Source organism: Telopea speciosissima, chromosome 6 (genome assembly GCF_018873765.1).
Source record: "Telopea speciosissima isolate NSW1024214 ecotype Mountain lineage chromosome 6, Tspe_v1, whole genome shotgun sequence".
Classification (NCBI taxonomy): domain Eukaryota; kingdom Viridiplantae; phylum Streptophyta; class Magnoliopsida; order Proteales; family Proteaceae; genus Telopea; species Telopea speciosissima.
The window spans coordinates 53,945,655-53,963,994 of NC_057921.1; the positions used below are offsets into that span (position 1 = coordinate 53,945,655).

Here is an 18,340-nt window from a genome sequence, read left to right on the forward strand (position 1 = left end):
TTCGGTTTAAGATACAAATGCAAAATACTAAAACTGAATCGAACCAAGTGTTATTGGTGAAGCCTTATCTCCTCAATTTTAATCCAAAAAGTATTGTTGAATCTTCGACGGGCTGTTTTGACTTTCGCCTTTGAAACGCGCGAAAGGGGCCAAAAAGTGCATACGTCGTTCCAACACCTGGAAAGCTTGTCGAGATCTTCGATTTGATATGTATTTCGCCATATGTTGGTTTAGAACTCGAATCAGACCGGGTGGGCTTTTGGGGGTAGTTTTGTATTTTCGTGGGTTAGGTTTTTTCTATATATTGTGTTTATCTCTTTGAGAGATGTGTGTGAGAGGGTTTGTATTTTCTTCACAGAAATAGTGGATTCAGATTAGCACTTGGCCATGGATGTAGCCTTCCTTCTTGGAAGTGAACCACAGAAAATTGTTGTCCTATGTACTCGATTTGTCTTTCTCTTTGTTTTCTTCTACAAAATCGTCATTTTATTGTGTTGCTTTTCTATCAGCAAGAATAAGAACAAAATTTTCAAACCAAAATCAAACCGATTCAATTCAGTTTCAGTTTTTATTCGATTTCATATTTGGTTTAAGTCCCATTTTAGGTGTTTGGCCACCTTTTTACATCTTTAGATTGAAAATTATTAAAAATGAATATAATTTTAGCGGTATACTTATTAGAGTTACTTTGATTTTGGTTTGATTCAATTTTAAATGGTTCGATTCGATTTCAATTTTTTTAGTTTCACTTCTAAATTGACACCTTTTTGGAGTAAGGGAATTTGAGTAAATATTAGTCAAGTATGGGAAAGTGATAGAAATTATTTTTTTTATTTTAAAAAGGGAAAATATTCTCTGTGCTGTAGCGCAACCTGTACAGAGGGCAGAGTGATCATTGCATCCAACCCCATGTGCCTGGGCGCGCTGCAGCACAGAGAACAGCACCCTAAAAATCATTTTATACGCGAATTCCTCTTTCCCTTCTCATTATTTGTTTTCAATAACCTTGCCAACAAAAAAATTTTGTTTCAATAACGGTAATCCATTGGCACGCCACAGACGAGTTATCCTGTCCATTCATTAGAGATACGGATTGGAAGAGGCAACCCTCTCTCTCTCTCTCAGTCTCTGTTACACTTAACACCCTCTCAGTCTCTCTCTTTCTCTACCTCCCACAATGGCGATATCTTCTGCTCTTCATTGTCGCCCTCAAATCAAAGGTAATCTCGCTGTTCAACTTATTATTGAGATTTTTAAAAAAAATTTTCTCTCTCTTCTTACAGGGCAATTATTGATTTTGATTCCCAAACTGAATTTCTACTCTGTTTTTTGTTCTTCAAAGGACTGCCTCCTCTGCTTCGCAAGCAACCAAACCTCGGTATCTCTGTAAGTACCCATGGCCATCTACACATTTCGGACACTGTGTGTTGGGTTTAACTGAAATTCTCGTTTATGCCTATGCAAGCGTGATTTGGTAAACTATAAGCAATTCTAGCTAATTTATGAAGACTTTTTTTTTTTTTTTTTTTTTTTTTTTTTAACTTTTTTAGTTGGGGGGTGGGGGGAATAAGGAGGGGGAAGGTATCAGCCAGGAGACTCAAACTCGAGACCTCCTGGTGAGCTTGGGCATAAAGCGCACTACAGCTCACCAACTGCACTAGGCAGCTGTTGGTATTAATTTATGAGGACTTCTGCCATGGCCCACTCCATGGATTTAGCATATAGTTTTGCCTTTGCTGTCTCAGACTGAGTTAAAACAATGGTGACATTTTCTTTGATTTTGGGTTGGAGAGCATTTTGAGAGTGCAGAGAATAGTGTTGGTAGTGTTAATGTATAGCCCATTTCATCTTTGGGGATAAGCCATAGCCTCCCAAGCACAAAGAAATGGATAGAAACTTTTGCTTGTTGACAGAATCCATGTAGGCTAGCTAATGAAAAATGGTAGGAAAATAGGTTAGAGTTTGGGAAAGCAGCAGAATTTAGGATTCAAAGACTGTTGTGGGATGGTGGGCTTTTTAGGACTAGACTGGGGTAAGAAGGTTTTAGGCATGCATATAGAAGGAGATATGAGCATTAATCTGAACCCAGTTGAAAAACACCACCTTCAATATGAGGGGGCTCCCTATTATATCAATTCCTATGTTGTTGTAGTCCTTGCAATAGAAAAATGGTTTGGGCTACGAGGTTAAGAATGCCCAGATTCAAGTCTTGGAAGGCGGCCAATTTGCGCAAAAGAGGCTGAAGGTTAGGACCGATTCAAACTCACCTCTCCCAGAACCCCGCATAGGTGTGACCAGCACTGGGTAATTGTCCTTGCCTTCTTTTATTGTTCTTTAAATTCTAACGCAGAGGGAAGGGGGAAGATGGCTAGAGGTTGGGTAGCATGTTGTAGTTAGCAGGTGATGGGATTGGTATTTGATTCCCAGAACTTCATGGGACTTTGATGAGCTTTAAACCATGTAATCCAAGCCACATCCACTGCATCAAATCATGGGTTCCTGGTGTAGAGAAGCCTGCACTGTTGGTCTTTAGTTTGCTAATAGGAAACTTAGATCTTAGGTGTTATTACAGTTTTTTAAAGTCCAAATTGAGCGGAAGTCTAGTTTCTGCCATGGACACAGATGGATTTCCTGTTTATCATAGATAATCCAACTGCTTCTGATCAACAGATTTTGATTGGGAGTGGCACCTGTGTTCACTAGTTATTTGTGACCTAGAATCTGTTGTTAATCTTCCATTTCCAAGGTTGATAGAAAAACCAGTTTATAAATGTAACTTCAATCTTAAGTGTCCACAAATCCGGTATCTTTTGCACTTAAAATGATTAGTTAGGGTAAAGGAAATGGCTAAGCTTTGGTTACTGTTACAAACATTTAACAGGATAACACTTTTCTTTCAGAGTGGAATCTCTTAAACGGAATTTCAAACTTTGCACAGTCAATAGCAACCTTGACATTGTTTTTTATATTAATGAAAAAAATCTCATTTTAACCTTAATTCAGTCTAGTCCCAAGTAATCCTTCACTAGTCCTTATGTTTCTTCAATGCCACCAAAATAATTATTGTTCACCTTGACTTAACCCAGCAAGCATTTGTTATAGTTTCACTTCTTTATATATTGTTATCTTCTTCTTCCTATAATAAAGTGAGGGAGTATTTGTTAGTCAAGCATAGGGATTAGTGGGTGAGCAGCTTCAAATTGCTACAATAGGACTTCATTTTGGGATCAGTTTGGATCTTTAGAGTCTAAATTGCTGACAATTGCTCATGTTTACACAGTTGACATCAATAAGATGTCTACATCCAACTCAAGTGATAGTAGAAGGTCAAATATCCACCAAAGTATGTGGAGGTTGCAACTCCTATAAAACATGAGACTTGCCAGGAATCTAAACTGACTAGTAAAACTAAATCTAATGCTAACCTATCATGCATGTACTTGCAGGAGGTAAAACTCAATGTTTAAACAAATACTTAATGGTTCTTTGCTAAGATCTTTTTCCATTTCCCACCCCCTCTCAATGCTTATAAGAGTGATATTTCATCTGTTTAATGACAGGAAAGGTTCATGTGCCTGACCAAAAGGAGAACACTTGATGGCTCGATAATGCGATGTGGTACATACTGTTTGCTGGAGGTTGCAGCAGGCACAAGTGCTGAACTCTCACCATCAAATGCATTTATATCACAAAGTTTATTTGATATATCGAAGACTACTCAGAGTTTCCATATTGACATACCAAAGGCATCACAAACCATTTCAGACTACATGCAAAGAATCATGATAGCAGACCTGGATCCATCATCGGCTAAGCTGGCAATAGGGGTCTTGGGGCCATTACTCTCAGCATTTGCCTTTCTTTTCATTGTTAGAATAGTTATGTCTTGGTACCCCAAGCTACCTGTGGGGAAGTTCCCATATGTTATAGCTTATGCTCCAACAGAACCTATTCTTGTACCAACCCGAAAGTTGATTCCACCTCTTGGAGGAGTGGATATAACTCCTGTGGTCTGGTTTGGACTGCTAAGTTTCCTAAACGAAATCTTACTAGGACCACAAGGGCTTCTTGTGCTCCTCTCTCAACAGGTTTAGCTGTTTGACAAACAACAGAGAGGGAGATGAAGGATTGTAAATATTGAGATGAAATTTTGTATTTTCATTTACCTGAAGATTGGTGGCTGCAAACACAACATTATTTATTGTTGTACTTTTAATTGGTTGCAAATGGGACTAAGAAAGCTCCTTAAGCTGTGGAACAGCCAGAGTTCAATATAATAGAGCTAAGCAAGATAAGTGCCAAGAAACACTACTTGCATCCAAGGCATTGAGGTGTTAGACAATAGTTTGATCAGCATTCTAATGAGGAAAAAGGTTAATAGGTGCTGAGTTCTTGAAAATCAAGCTTGTGAGATTGGAACAGAAGGGTTACCAAACACAGCCCTGGTTAATTTGAGACTGGCTTTGGTTTGTAAAGGCTGTTTAGATGATGTTCAAGTTTGCTTTACTAGAAAATCAGGTTATATGATACTTCGTTTACTGGCAAAGTGAGCGACCCCTCTTTCTTTTCTTTTTTTTTTTTTTTTTTTTTGGTTGAAGAGCGACCCCTCTTTCGGATTGTAAGATTTTTGTTTCCATGTTCCCAATATGGTGAGGCGAGGCTTGATGTAACGGTTGATAGGATACTTAATTTCTTCTGTAGCTTATTCTATTAAACTTGAGGATTGTAGCTATATTCTCAACTGCTTGGCATTACAGAAATGTAGAAAAATTCTGTTTATTTGGGGAAAAATTTGTTTATCCCAAGATCTAAGGAAGCATGCATGCCTTAATACTGTTGTAAATAGAGTAAAGAAGAGATTATCCGGCTGGAAAGCCTCACAGTTAACCCAAGCAGGACGGACTGTTTTAACCCAATCAGTCTTATCGTCAACTCCTTCATATCTTATGTCTTGTTTTTAATGTATAGAACTTGACTCCATTAATGCTAGAGTTTAGAAAGGGAATTTAGAGTAAGAAAAAACTGTCACTGGTGTCTTGGAAGAAAATTTATCAATCCAAGTGTTATTAAGGTTTTGGAGCAGTTTGACTCAAAATAAAACTTATTAATTAAATTAGGTTGGAAATTGCTTGTTAACCGTTCCAATTTGTGGGCCTCCATCCTTGAATCAAAATAGTTTTCCAATAAATTTTTGTTGGATCCTTCTTTAACATCGAAGAAGTGGTCATGGGTATGGAACAATATTTTAAACATTTTACTTATTTTGAAAGAAAAAAAACTTGTTTACTTGAAATATAGTGATGGCGCTTTGGTAGATATTTAGAAGGATCCTTGAATTTAATGTACAGCACTTGCCTGGGTGCAGCTTGCGCTCCGACACAGAGAACATTCTCCCTTATCTTTGCTATAGCTTATAAAGAAAAAAGAAGACTGGTAAATCGCATGGCCCCTATGCCAGGGTCGGGTCAATGGAGAGATCAGTGGCAAAAGTGTGTGTGGGGTTGGGGGGGGGGGGGGATTGGGTAGCAAAATTTGAGGAAATTTTGTTTTCCTGTTCAACGACAATCATGGCTTCAACACAAAGCAGAATGACAAGGGCATATCTGTTTTGATGTATTTCAATCTTTGAATCTAATTCCTATATCGTCTAATGACGACGGTACGTCAAATAACTTGAAGACAAGACTACCATGCCATAGCACTCCTCTTAGCCTCAAAACTCGAGGTCCTCAATAACGCAAAGCGTCTACCAAGTTTGTCCTCCCAAAAATCAAATGTCAGCAAGAAGGAAGTTCCCAGAGAGCGATACCTGCATCAGTGAAGGCAGCAAGGTTACACAGTTACAACTGTTTATTCCATTGAGAAGAGCCAAAAAAAATGGGGAACTCATTCTAAAAACTCAATTTCAATTCCTCCAATACCTTCTCACCCAACTTGAATGGAGGGAGACCCTTGTAAGGGCATGTACTGCACCGGAATGCATCCCCTAGTCCACACTGCAGGGCGTAAAGTAAAAATGTATGAGGGAATAAATAAGATCACATACAATAATAATAAATAAATAAACCTATTTTAGTTCATTCTGCTAGATCATGAAACAGTCACTCAACCGCATGGTTGCAATGTGGTATGTAAGTCATAAAAATTTGAGCCCTGGAGTCTTGTCAAAACATTTAAGCATGTTGGATGAGTGTGTCTACATGATACCAGCTAAATGAGTACAACTAAGAGACGATTAAGGATACAGACATGCATTATGCATAGGTAACAAAAGAATAGATTATGCATGGATATTGGATAGGGGCCTGGCTGATAGTTTTGCTTCAAGTGGCTTATAGTAGGTAAGAACCATGGATCACATTAAAAACATGTCACATGTTCGACAGGTCTAGCTGAGAGAGCTTATATGCATGTGCTATTTTGAGATGATGACGGGTTCACTATAACATGAACTATCCGTTCTCTGCCAAGTGACAACCAGAACCAGTGAATGTAACCAAGCAATAACTTAAGAACAGGGTCATATTCTACCAATGCACTTTGATAGAAAACTTTATCACCAGAAAATGGAGGCTGATCAAATTAAATGACCCAGGCACTGATCCATTTTGTAACTTTCTGGTAATAGATAAAGTACCAATCAACTTGCCAAGCAACAAAGTCAACACTTACACTACCACATGCAGATTGAGGGTTGTCCAGCTGTTCTGCAGTGGCCCCCAGCTGCACTTTCTGATCTGCATCAGCCCACCCACAACTGCAATTCTTACAAGCTTTCCTTGTCCTTCCAACTCCACAATCACCAACTGCACAGTAATGAATTGTTAAAGATCCATAAAAGCTTCCAAAGATCATGTCTATCATTATATATATATATATATATATATATATATTATATATATATATATATATATATATATATAGAGAGAGAGAGAGAGAGAGAGAGAGAGGGGTTGAAACTCAAGACTGTTAGTGTTTATTTTATTTTACCAGGTGGCAATTGTGGTTTCTTCAAGTCTTCCTCAGTCAAAAGACTGTCTTCATCAATAAGATCCATGTCATCATCAATTTGGACCTTTGGCAAACTTTGTGTTTTCTTCTTGATGGAAAATGACGAACCAATCTTCCAAGAAGGTTTTTTGGCCTTAATCTGTGAGAAATGACCAAGACGACACATGAAATCGGTGAAAAGCATATACGAACATACTATATGGGGACACTATCTAGCCAAGAAAACAATCCATATCTCATGCCACCCCTGGACCCTCAAGTTAGAATCCCACCACAGGATATCTCCAATGCACAAAATCTAATTGCGAACTTTCATAAACAGCTACCACATTCTTCTGGATGTAAAACAACCAGCAAATAGGAAATCCTATCATTCAAGAAAGTCCATTCAATTTGGAGTAACTTCACCCAGGAGGTTTCTTTCACCTGACCTACAGGATCATAGATCTCTAATTTTACCCACATGCTAAAGGCACACAGAACTCCACAAATCGAGTTAAGCTTTCGGTTGTCCATTTGTTAAAACTAAATAGATGGGAGGTAGAGGCCAAGCTCACCGTAAGGGGCAGAACATCTTCCTGTCGTAAAAATGGTTTTAGTTGGAGTACTTGGGGTTCAAGGAATCCTGCTATCAGTATTCTGCGCTCAAGAGTAGAGCTTGGTTGCTGCAGACTCTGAATTAGGACCGTCCCACCAGGTTTCAACACTCTGGATATCTCTTCAAGCAAATTATCTCCAAGAAGTTCAAGTGTCCTTGAGATTGAGACAACAATGTCCACAGAGGAGGTCTGAACTGGTAGCTCTTCTGTTAGTCCATCATACCCAAAATCAGACAAACAGCATCTATCAGAATAGATTATGGAAGAAAGCTAAGCTGCCCAACCATGAGCTTTAACTGCTATATGGGGCACTACATTTTCCTCCCAATACAGTAATTAGGAAATAAATATATCAAATCAAACATTCTATGGCAGCCTGGGTCTCAAGGGAGGATAGAAAGATTACTTAAAGACGAGGATTGGGTGATGATTAGAGGATCATTCTGAACAGTCCCTTCACTCTCAAGCGCCTTAATTGCAGTCAAAACTGCAGCCACGGGTAAGACCACTTCATCCGTGAGCGCCAGAATATTTCCCTTCATTGCACTTGCATCCTACAAAAATATATATCAATTAAAGGGATCCAGAAACAAAGCGTTGACAGAGACCATATACCAGCTAGTACTGATGATTTTGTAAAAGAAAAAGAAGCAGAAATGAAGAAACTTCTACTTTTTTTTTTACAGAGCAGATTCAGAGAGGATCTGATGGCACACTATGCATTCAACAAATTTCAAAGATATAAGGTTGCACAATCTACCAAATTAAGTGAGTCTGAATACTCAAATCCGTAGTTTCATGCAAACAATTGCAATTTTCAACATTCTGCTCATCCAAAGTTGGTCATGCATATAGCTTAGGTTCTCTTTATGCATGGTACAGAAAACAAGATAAGTTCATGCTCTCAACTATACCGCAATAATGAGCTCTGGATGGAGACTAAGATCCATCTGAACATAGAGTTGGACACACTTCGCCCAGTTACACAACTTTTTCCTTGGAAGCCGGGCAAAAAAATATCAGAAAAGAACTACCCAAACTTACCAAGCATCTCATTTTGTTGTGCATTCCCCTTCATTGGAACAAAAAAATCAGTAGCAAGGTACTGGATTGGATTACCTTGGTACCAATTTTTGTAATGTAGACTGTACACATGCACAAAAGAACAAGCCAAGTCCCCCAATGAATCTGTAAACAAGGTCAACAGTCCCCTCAACCCCCACTTCCCCCCCCCCCCCCCAAAAAAAAAAGGGACCAAGAAATAAAATCCCAGCCAATACCTCCAAAAAACAGATCAAAAACAACCAACCTCCAACTCACAAAAAATCAATAGCAACCAAGTGAGTAACAACCTCAGCTCCCAACAAACAAACACTGCAAAGTAGGCACAAAGTTAAAGAAGGAAAGAACAGCAAGCAATCCTTTTCTGGAAGAATCCACTGACAGATGTACATCATACCCCCATAATAAAAGCTTGTGAAACTCCTTTAACGTCTTTTAACCAGCACTATATGTTTCTCTAAATCTTCAATCTTACATTCTGGATAGAGCCATTAAACCTCTCTCTCCCCCCTAAAAAAGTCCATGACACCCGTCACACATACTTGTTCTCTCAAAAGACTGGTACATTATGAAACCCTGTCTTCCCAGTTCAACTGAAGAGAAACATGATGGTCGTTTTGAGATCCTATTAGTGCCGGTCAATTATTTATTTCTGGAGTGTGTGTGCGTGTACATGGGGTGTATACGATGCCGAAAAGTAAGCTCCTCAGTTATTTTTTTAATTTAGTTGCATGAGAGTGGCTGGACCAGCATGACCCAATCTCCCAGATCGAGACGAACCAAATCCAAACCAGTAGAATTTCGCTCTAATAAGGATTGGTAAAGAATTTATTTGTTTCTTAGGGTTATTTATATAATTTGCATTTTATTTTGGGCATTATGTAGAACTTTTCCTAGTTTGAGTTGTTTTCTATTTCTGTTTTAGAATGTAACTACAAGACTTTTTTTGAGATATATAAGCAATCCAACTAAATAGATAGATTGAATACTGAAGTCATTGTTTTGAGTTGTTGCCTATGTGGCCTGTTTGCCAGATTCGTTAGGTGGTCTTGGTTCCCCTCTCCTTCTCCAAACTCTTCTTGCCAAAAGCCAGTCTCTTCTTCCTCCTTTCTTTATTTCTCTTATTCTTCTTCCTAGTCTCTATTTTCCTCCAAGTTGCTTCAACACTATACTCGGTACCCAGTTCCAGCCACATTACCTCATTCACGATTGAGGATTGATCTATCTCCTCCCGTCACCTTAGTCTTAAGGTTTTGGGCGTGTGTATCCCTGTCTTAGGCAACTCTAACCCTAGGCCTTTATCCGCTGAAACTACCTTGTTGCAAGAACGAAGTCTGAACTCATTTCTGAACCTGCTATTAGCACCTAGGTCTATCTTGGGGATTTTTTTTTATTAACTTACAGATTGCTGAACTGTTCTGAATTTATGGAATTGCCATTAAGATAATGATTTGAGCTTCCATCATTTAGGTGGACCAATTGATGCAGAATGATCACCAAATAGGGCTTATTTCTTTAGAAATAGGCCTAGGGTTGGGTTATATACATGTTGGGCCTTTGTTCCCAAGGGTTTTTTATGTATTAGGCCACTTTAATGAGGCTAAACTAGGGGCATAAAGGTTGCATACGGGATTAGCCCAATACTTAGTTTATTTTCCTATTTTTAGATTGAACCGGTTTAGAATTGGTTGCTTCCAATTGGTTCAATTGGTCTAATTTAAGTGAAGTGATCCTATTGGCTAAGAGGTTCTTATATCCTATTGGCTAGTAGGGAATCTTCTTTATTTTAAGTAGTTTTTAAGTTGTTTTTAGGCGAGCGCCCCCACCATGCCATGGCGCGCGCGCCATGGCAGCGCATGCGCGCCATGGGACAACTATGGTCATTAGGACTCTATTTTGAGTCTATTTTAGTTTCCTAATCAGTTTAAGTTATCTAATAGGTTAGGGATTGGGTTAGGCCTTTCTTTTTTAGAGTAGAAGTCTATTTTTGAGTCATTTATATAAGGTTGTAAGGGGGCAAAGCCTGAAACACGAATTTGATTAATGAAAAGCTTTTTGTTTGCTGCCATAGTTGCTGCCCTGCTCTGTTGAGTGTTGCTCTGTTGAGTGTGCATCCTTGTGGTTCTATCAAGGTGGAAAGGGACTGGTGGAATCCGGTTGACTCCTTACGCCGTGACGGCTGGGAGGATCTTTCTTCGAAGGTGGCTTCATCCTTCAACCATTCAAACTGCTGTTAGAGGATTCGAGAGTGAGTTTGAATTTATTATTTTCTGTTTATCCTTTCTTCCCTTCCCCAATCAATTCCTTTTCTCTTCTGTCCTATTTTCATAAACCCTAGAAGACTCTAAACTCTGATTCAGATCTGCTCCTCCATTGGAATCTGATCAGATTTGGACCATAACTTCCCCTCATCACCATCTCCACTCGACCCTAGCTGCTGCCCATTCTGTCCAGCCAAACCCTAAGATCCCTCTTCTCCATTGAACCCTAAAAACCCTAATTTTCTGCTGGGACACATTCAGCCATCAGAAACCTTCCATATTGCAACTGAATCTTCCCCCTAGCCCCTCTAACAGTCGACCTTAACCCCTGCCCCTAAATCCTACTTTAGACCATAATTTTAGTTGTTTACCTTATTTACGAAACCTGAAACCTAACCCTAATTTCTGCAGGAAATTAAAACTTATTCAAATCCAGATATTTTTGTACCATAATGACCCTCTAAACCTGCAGATTAAAACCCTATAAACCCCATTCCCAAATTCCCATCCTAAACCCTAATTTTGCCCTAAAACAGCCCCTAATCAGCCCTAAACAGCAGGCTTACCCTAAGCTTGGTTCTACTTGGTTCCTAGTGGGATTAATTCCTATTCTAGGACTACATTACCAATAGCAACCCAAATTTAGGTAAAACCAGGGGTTGGATTAATTGGCATCGGAGCCGAAAATCCTTTTCCATACCCTTAACCATGGTGGCCAACAGTAAGGTAATTCAACAACTCAACTCCCATAAGGAAGAAACTAAAGCAAATATTACCCACCTCATAGATCGGGTTGACCACCTCCCCACTAGTATTGATAACTTCAACACAATCATCACCTTTCTTCAGACCTTGATGGCATCTCTACAAGCTTCCACTGATAGGCTGATACCTTCTGATAAAGGAAAGGATGCAATTCAATTTGGGGGATTCTTCCGATTCCATTCCACTAGGACGGATAATGAGGTGGTGAAAATTGATGGACAGGAAGATCCCACAAAGTAATTATTTTTGGTATCTAGACTCAATCATAAATAAAGGAGGAAATAGATGATGATGTTACACAGAATTAAAATAGGATAAATGAAGTGAAGAGGTATGCCTGCATTTTTGTGTAATCGACATATGACCGGCTATGACGTATGGTGCAAAATGTGGGGAAATTAAGAAACATCATATAGACAAACTCAGTGTAGCTGAGATGAGGATGTTGAGACGGATGTGTGGTAAAACTAGAAAGGATAAAGTAAGAATGATCAAATTAGAGCTGATTTGGGAGTAGCTCCAATCCATGATAAGTTGTGAGAAAGTCGTTTGAGGTGGAATCGCCACGTACAATGGAGGCCTTCATATGCTCCAGTATGGAGGAGTGATTTGATTCAGATTGAAGGAGGTAAAAGAACCAGGGGCAAAACTAAAATGACTTTGGGAGAAATGGTGAAGAAAGACATGCATTGCTTATGCTTCGTATCATGTACGGCTTGCATAGAGCTGATGGAGGGTTAGGATCCATGTATCCGACCCCATTTAATTGGGATAAGGGCATAAGGCTGAGTAGTTCTTGCTATTCTAATTCCATTCCACAGGGACCGCCTTGTATTGCCCCATTGCCACCACCACCATATGTGGTGCTAGTCAACCTCTTGACGGTGTGCTTCTTATAGTGCTGAAAGAGGGACAAAGTTGAATGTCCTCGACTTGTATTGAGATGACAACCCTGAACAATACCTTTGACTAGACTCACAGCCTACAGATATTCTTCTAATGGTATAGTCTGACTGAGGCCAAGAAGCTCTTCTTATTTGCTGAAGCCAAGCTGAACTGCTAAAGGGTATGACTCGAGTTTGGTGAACCAAGTACCAACCACAAAATCAAACTCATGGCATCAGGTTGGTCAGCACCTGGACTAGGATGAAAAAAGCCATGAACTATAGATTTTTGCCAACTGACTACAAGCAGCGTATACACCTTCAATTCCCATAGTTGCAATAGGTTGGGGTGTGACTCTTGAGGAGATTGTGGTGAAGTTTTATTACTTGTTTCTCAAACACTTTCTCTAAGGGTGAATGCGAGTAAGCATCCTTCTCAACCAGAGAAGTCATTTAATAAACCACAGGACAACAATTCTTTTATGGCATCTTCACAGCCAAATTGCACATATACTCCACCTTATGGGAGTGATTCTGACAGACCTTCAAACCCAAGAATTGTGATATAGTGTTTTATGTGCAAGGGGTACGAACATTTTTCTGCTCAGTTTCCTAATAGTCTAGTCATTTTGGCTGTGACGACGCTCTTATGGCCACTATTTCGGAAGAGCAACGGGAGAATGAGATAGTTTATTAGGAGCCAGAGCGTGAGCTTAGTGAAATCAAAGGTAACGGTGAGGGAAAACAGTACCTTGCTAAGTTTTTTCATCCTCTTTTGGCTACACATAAAATCTCTAAAGAGGATGATTGGTGTTGTAGCAACATTTCTCAGACCATGGTGAAATGCAATGTCAGTTTGTGAACTATGGTAATTGACTGTAGCAATTGTAATCTCATAACCCATGATAGATGTTTGCTCACACATTACATTGGTGGGTTGATAGATACAATGCAATGTGACGTTCTACTGTTGAAGGTTTGTCACATCTACCTTGGGCAATTGTGTTGGCTATTTGACAAAAAGGTGCAGCATTGAAGGTATGAAAATACTTATTCAAGTACTTTGATCTTAAAATGAAGCTTCTTCCTGCAAAGGACCTCCCACTTTATTAAGCTCAAGCGGACAGAGGAGTCTTTTCTCTACTAGCGTGTTGAAACTGACAGCATCCTTGGTCCTCATCCGAACTTGTAAGTGCTTAGAGAGGGAGTAATGCAACCCCGAGTCACAAACCCTGCTTTTGGATCTCTTTGGACCCACTAAAATGATAAAATCCTCAAATAAAAGGTTGAGTGGCAATTTCATGATTTCTAGAAACAGTTCAAGACTTAAGAGTAAGGTAAACAAATATTATATATATATATATATATATATATATATATATATATATATATATAGAGGGGGAGAGAGAGAGAGAGAGAGAGAGAGAGAGAGGTTTTTTCTGGAATTTAAATCAAAATGGGATGTATACAGAAACAAAATAGAATTAGATGGGTTTCGTGTAATATTTGTAATATTTCCCACCTGGGTCTATCTTGGGAATTTTTTTATTAACTTATAGATTGTTGGTTCGATTAAATATTGGTTGGGATTAGTAGATCTCTGAGCTGTTGACATCCACGAAAAAGTTTTAGGCCAGTCAGAAGCCATAAGAGTGAATTCTCTTGCTTGAAATGTGAACTGGTTATCCACCATTACAATACAGTCGTGAGGAAGAAGCATATTCTTCATGTTTTCTCATAAGCCCTGATTTTTAAGTATTGCAAAAAAGATGTCTCTTCCTGAACTTTATTCTGTTTTATTCCCACTTCACTTTAAATATAGAACAATTCTTTCCAAATTTTATTTACAGTTTGGTCCTTTCCCCAGTTTACTTATAAGGTGCTGAACTGTTTCTAAATTTATGGAATTGCCATTAACTTAATGATTCCAGCTTCTATCATTCGGGTGGGCCAAAGTGACCCCAATTTAAGTTTTGAAACCCTCGGTTGCATTTTATTCTCTTCAGAATGCATAGTGCTGCTAGTTTCTCTACAGAATGTATATGAAGTGAATTTGAGAGCAATGACATAAGATCATAAATGGTGTAAAGGTTAAATAAGGCAGGCCAGGGGTGGCTATCTGAGATGGCCATTCCCAAGCCAAAACAGGAGTATAAAACAGTGCCTGCTCACAACAAAAGTATGCCCATGCTACTGCTGTTTTTTCTGCATGTTCTTTGGGTTCCCAGCACAGAGGCTTTCTATCGAAGGATCAGTCACTACTTCTAAATCTCTCCTAAGATGAAAAGATTATTTGTGATGTGAAAATATCAAGGTTTTTGAATATCCTTTTCTTCATCCAATAAGAAATTATTCATGGTCCATTTACTCTTAAGAACTCAGATAGACCTCCTGTTTTCTAGATCTGGTAATGCAAAACTAGAAATCGAGAACCGATATATTCCCATCAAAACCCCCAGTCATCATGACATTCTAAATGGAAAGCTTTGTTGTAGCATCTCAACCTGGAAATGATCTTATTGATCTCTCCTTCACATCACCTGCTAAACAAGTTTCCATTATAATTATTACTATCTCAATGAAACTAAAAATATTACTTTATAAGAGCATGTGAGTAAATGATCGTATAAAAAAATATAGTTGCTGAATTACCAGAGGCAAAAAATGTCATTGCCAACTGTGAACGCTGGAAAGGTTATTTTATACCCAATGAACATGTCACAGCAGAACAGTTAAATGATACAAAAAAGAACTTACAGAAAGGAAAAAAGCTACAAACAGCAACCCACACATCATTGTCCACAAATTTGAATTCACACAAACTATGAAAGATGTTAAGATAATATTCACTTCTTTTCTTTTTCTTTCCTTCTTTGTTTTTTTTTTAAATGCAAGTTGCATCAGACAATTAAAAGAGAGAATAATGTAATTAAAGAAAATTTCTAAATTCTTGCGAGCGATTTTAGAAATACACTCTCGCACTATATGAGAAAAAATTCAGTCTATTAACGAAGGATGGCATATTCTCAACAGGTGCAGCAATTTTGTATGAGGTTCTTCATTAGCTTGTTTGGTGAAATCTAAGTTGGCCTCTCTAAATATTAAGGGCAACAGAGAAGTTCATATGGAGCTTTTTCCTTTTTTTTCTTTTTTTTTTTCTTTTTTTTTGTAGAACCTGAAAAGAGAGAAGCTTGAGGGTTTTTAGCAATGTCATCACTAAGAAAGCCCCCTACACAGTTGTTTTTATGAAATCTGGCATCCATTCCTCCAGATTTTAGAGGCTGCTACATTGGTTGGCTGCTTTCCTAGTAAACTGAAATTCAATTACTTTTTAAATTGTCTTTTCCTATATTTGCATTGTTTGCAATTCTTCTTGCTCAGCTCTTTGTACCAGGTGCTCTGCTTTATCTGTAACACTTCTTGTTTTCAATGAATTCCATTTTATCTCTTAATACAGGGAAATTCATGGGTTTTGTCCTAAACTATACTTTCTTTCTTGTTCTATCCTGTTCGCCCAAACAATTAGTAATTTGCTGCTAAAAGCAAGTACGATCCACGTTCAAGGAAGGGGAAAAAAGGAATAAATGAAAAAAAAAAGAAGACACAATTGATTAAGTGGCTCTTGAATGATCCAGAAACAAATCAAACAATAAAAAAGACACGTCAATGATTTAAGAGTCTCTTTAACGATCCGAAAACAATCGCTGCAATATGATTGAATTAAAATATTTACACCAAAAGTCCAGACCAATCCAATGGATAAACAAGGTCACTACAACACCATCTAACCAAGCATTCGACTTTTTTTGGGTTCACAACAATCAAAGAAAAGAAAGAGAGGGGATAGAGAATAAAAACAAAAAAAAAAAAAAAAAGGGGAAGAGATTGAAGAAACGACTTACCATGGCTGGTGTTTCAACTTTCAATGCCAAAAGCACCGATAAAACCCTAAACCTTGACAACGAACGCAATAAGGGTTGGCTCCCTCTTCTCTATTCCTGAAATCTGATCGATCACAAAACAGCGTTACGGAAAAGCTAGCTCCTCTGGATTCTTCTCTACGAAACAATAAATGAAATAATAAAATTTCGGTCGGTGAGCAAGCGATTTGCTGGAGAAAATGAGACGAAGTCGTCGGTTAGAGGAAGAGAAGAAAGCCCAAAAAAAATGTTATATATATAGGCTTTTTCGTGAGCCACGTAGTTGCCAGCCTGTAAACTTAAAAGAACTAGGAACTGACGTGGACACAAAGGTTAGGTAGAGAGAGAGTCGCGTTCGGTGGCTTTTTCATGAGCTATTTGTGTGTATCCACATGGGGAGGAATAGGAGGTTTCCGTGGAAGCAACACTGATAAGACACGTGTTAAACGTGATTCACTGATTGTGACGGAACGGAACGGAACGCTTCTTTCAATTTTGAGGTTCTCAAAGGTCCCTTCCAAGTTCCAACACAGTTTAACATCACAAACGTGATTGGCACGATAGTAACCTCTTTTAGGCATTTTTCCGCTTCAATGATACCAAATTTCTGAGTAAGAAAGAGAGAGAAGTTCTGGTCTATCTCTTTCAAGAGAAGTCCAACCTAAATATTTTCATCTTCATTTGGAAGGAGAGAAAGGACGAAAAGGTGCGGAGTTTTTCTCTTTCAAATTCCAGCTGTCACCATCTTCTTTTCTTCCCTTAGATCGATTGTTGCTCTATTAGGAATTGACTATAAAAATGGTAATTTGTCATTTCGTTTATATAGAATTATAGATTAAATAAGGAGTAAAGTTCTTTGTGGGGGAGTGTATGGTACAGTCTTGGTCCGCCCATGCTAAGATAGTGGGTGCGAAATGACCAGCCTATCCCTTATGATGGATAGAAATCCCACCCCCATGATGGGTCATGCTTTTGCACATTGGGACCATACTCTCCCACAGAGAATGCTCACCCATTAAATAATTAATAAAAAATGTGTGATTGAACTATAAGATACCAAAAAATTTAAGAGGTTAATTTGCATTTGTATGCTATCATGCTTGATTTTTTTGAAATAATTTAGACAAGGGGTTGGTAAATGGCAAACACATAATAAGGTGCTGGAGATTTCTCTCTCTCTCTCTAAAAGCAAGCAATTTGGTGAATAGGGATTCATCTTGTTGTCACTTGGCATCAATATGATAAAGTGAGAGGTTGTAATCTGCTTTTGGTTGCCATTGTCTTATTTATAAGGCAAACAAAAAATTAAAGTTTTAAGACTTTTTTTTTCTTTTCTTTTTTTTGGTAAGAAACTGTTTCATTTAAGAACTTGGGAAGCAATTACATTAGCATCCTGAATACATAATTCCAGGAGCCAGGGGTTGGAACTCGGCCAAACATTCTTGCTTACCAAAGAACTGGCCCTCCTAGCTAGGACGTCAGCGACATAGTTCGCTTTCCTAGAGATCCACCTAAAGGAAACCACATTGAGACGAGATGCAAGAGCTCTTATGTCCTGGATAATTTTAGAGACTGCTATCGGTGGTTGCAGGGAAGTGTCGTTGATAAGTATCACCAGCTCAGAATTATCCGACTCCGCTTCGATGTGTCTGCAATCCAACTCCACTGCCGCTTGCAAACCTGCTCGAAGAGCTAAATTCTCCCCCACTAGAGCTTCATCAAAATCATCCGGGCATGAGAAAGCCCAAATGAGACTGCCAGTATCATCTCGACTAATCCCTCCCAAACCTCCCCTGGTTTCAGTTGGTTCCAGTGAAGCATCACAGTTTAACTTACAT

The 18,340-nt window shown here is 38.7% G+C and overlaps 2 protein-coding genes and 2 long non-coding RNA genes across 4 annotated transcripts in view; 3 read left to right on the forward strand and 1 right to left on the reverse strand.

Annotated features, from left to right (window-relative positions):
* The window catches only part of LOC122664436, an 87,191-nt gene that overhangs the window by 43,331 nt on the left and 25,520 nt on the right, over positions 1–18,340 (forward strand). The gene's annotated exons all lie outside the window — the stretch shown is intronic.
* On the forward strand, positions 1,066–4,209 carry LOC122664435 (protein COFACTOR ASSEMBLY OF COMPLEX C SUBUNIT B CCB3, chloroplastic). The gene is made up of 3 exons (XM_043860246.1): positions 1,066–1,220; positions 1,343–1,386; positions 3,561–4,209. The coding sequence occupies exons 1-3, from the start codon at positions 1,178–1,180 to the stop codon at positions 4,092–4,094; spliced, it is 621 nt and encodes a 206-aa protein (XP_043716181.1). The 5' UTR covers positions 1,066–1,177; the 3' UTR covers positions 4,095–4,209.
* LOC122664433 (anamorsin homolog) lies at positions 5,577–16,705 on the reverse strand. The gene is made up of 7 exons (XM_043860244.1): positions 16,485–16,705; positions 8,017–8,164; positions 7,569–7,816; positions 6,991–7,150; positions 6,673–6,806; positions 5,922–5,996; positions 5,577–5,809 (listed from the first exon to the last, which is right to left on the reverse strand). Exons 1-7 carry the CDS (start codon positions 16,485–16,487, stop codon positions 5,771–5,773), a joined length of 807 nt encoding a protein of 268 aa, XP_043716179.1. The 5' UTR covers positions 16,488–16,705; the 3' UTR covers positions 5,577–5,770.
* Positions 6,731–14,012, forward strand: LOC122664438. The gene is made up of 3 exons (XR_006333337.1): positions 6,731–6,855; positions 13,139–13,142; positions 13,987–14,012. It is a non-coding gene; the product is annotated as an uncharacterized LOC122664438 (long non-coding RNA).

What these genes read in the sequence shown, in the direction of transcription:
- LOC122664435 (XM_043860246.1), top strand. Translation starts at nt 1,178, where the DNA reads ATGGCGATATCTTCTGCTCTTCATTGTCGCCCTCAAATCAAAG. An exon ending in TTGTCGCCCTCAAATCAAAG is followed by an intron (nt 1,221 to 1,342) that starts GTAATCTCGCTG and finishes TGTTCTTCAAAG; the next exon opens with GACTGCCTCCTCTGCTTCGC. An exon ending in AACCAAACCTCGGTATCTCT is followed by an intron (nt 1,387 to 3,560) that starts GTAAGTACCCAT and finishes GTTTAATGACAG; the next exon opens with GAAAGGTTCATGTGCCTGAC.
- LOC122664433 (XM_043860244.1), bottom strand. An exon ending in CTCAATCTGCATGTGGTAGT is followed by an intron (nt 5,997 to 6,672) that starts GTAAGTGTTGAC and finishes TACGCCCTGCAG; the next exon opens with TGTGGACTAGGGGATGCATT. An exon ending in CATTCAAGTTGGGTGAGAAG is followed by an intron (nt 5,810 to 5,921) that starts GTATTGGAGGAA and finishes TCACTGATGCAG; the next exon opens with GTATCGCTCTCTGGGAACTT.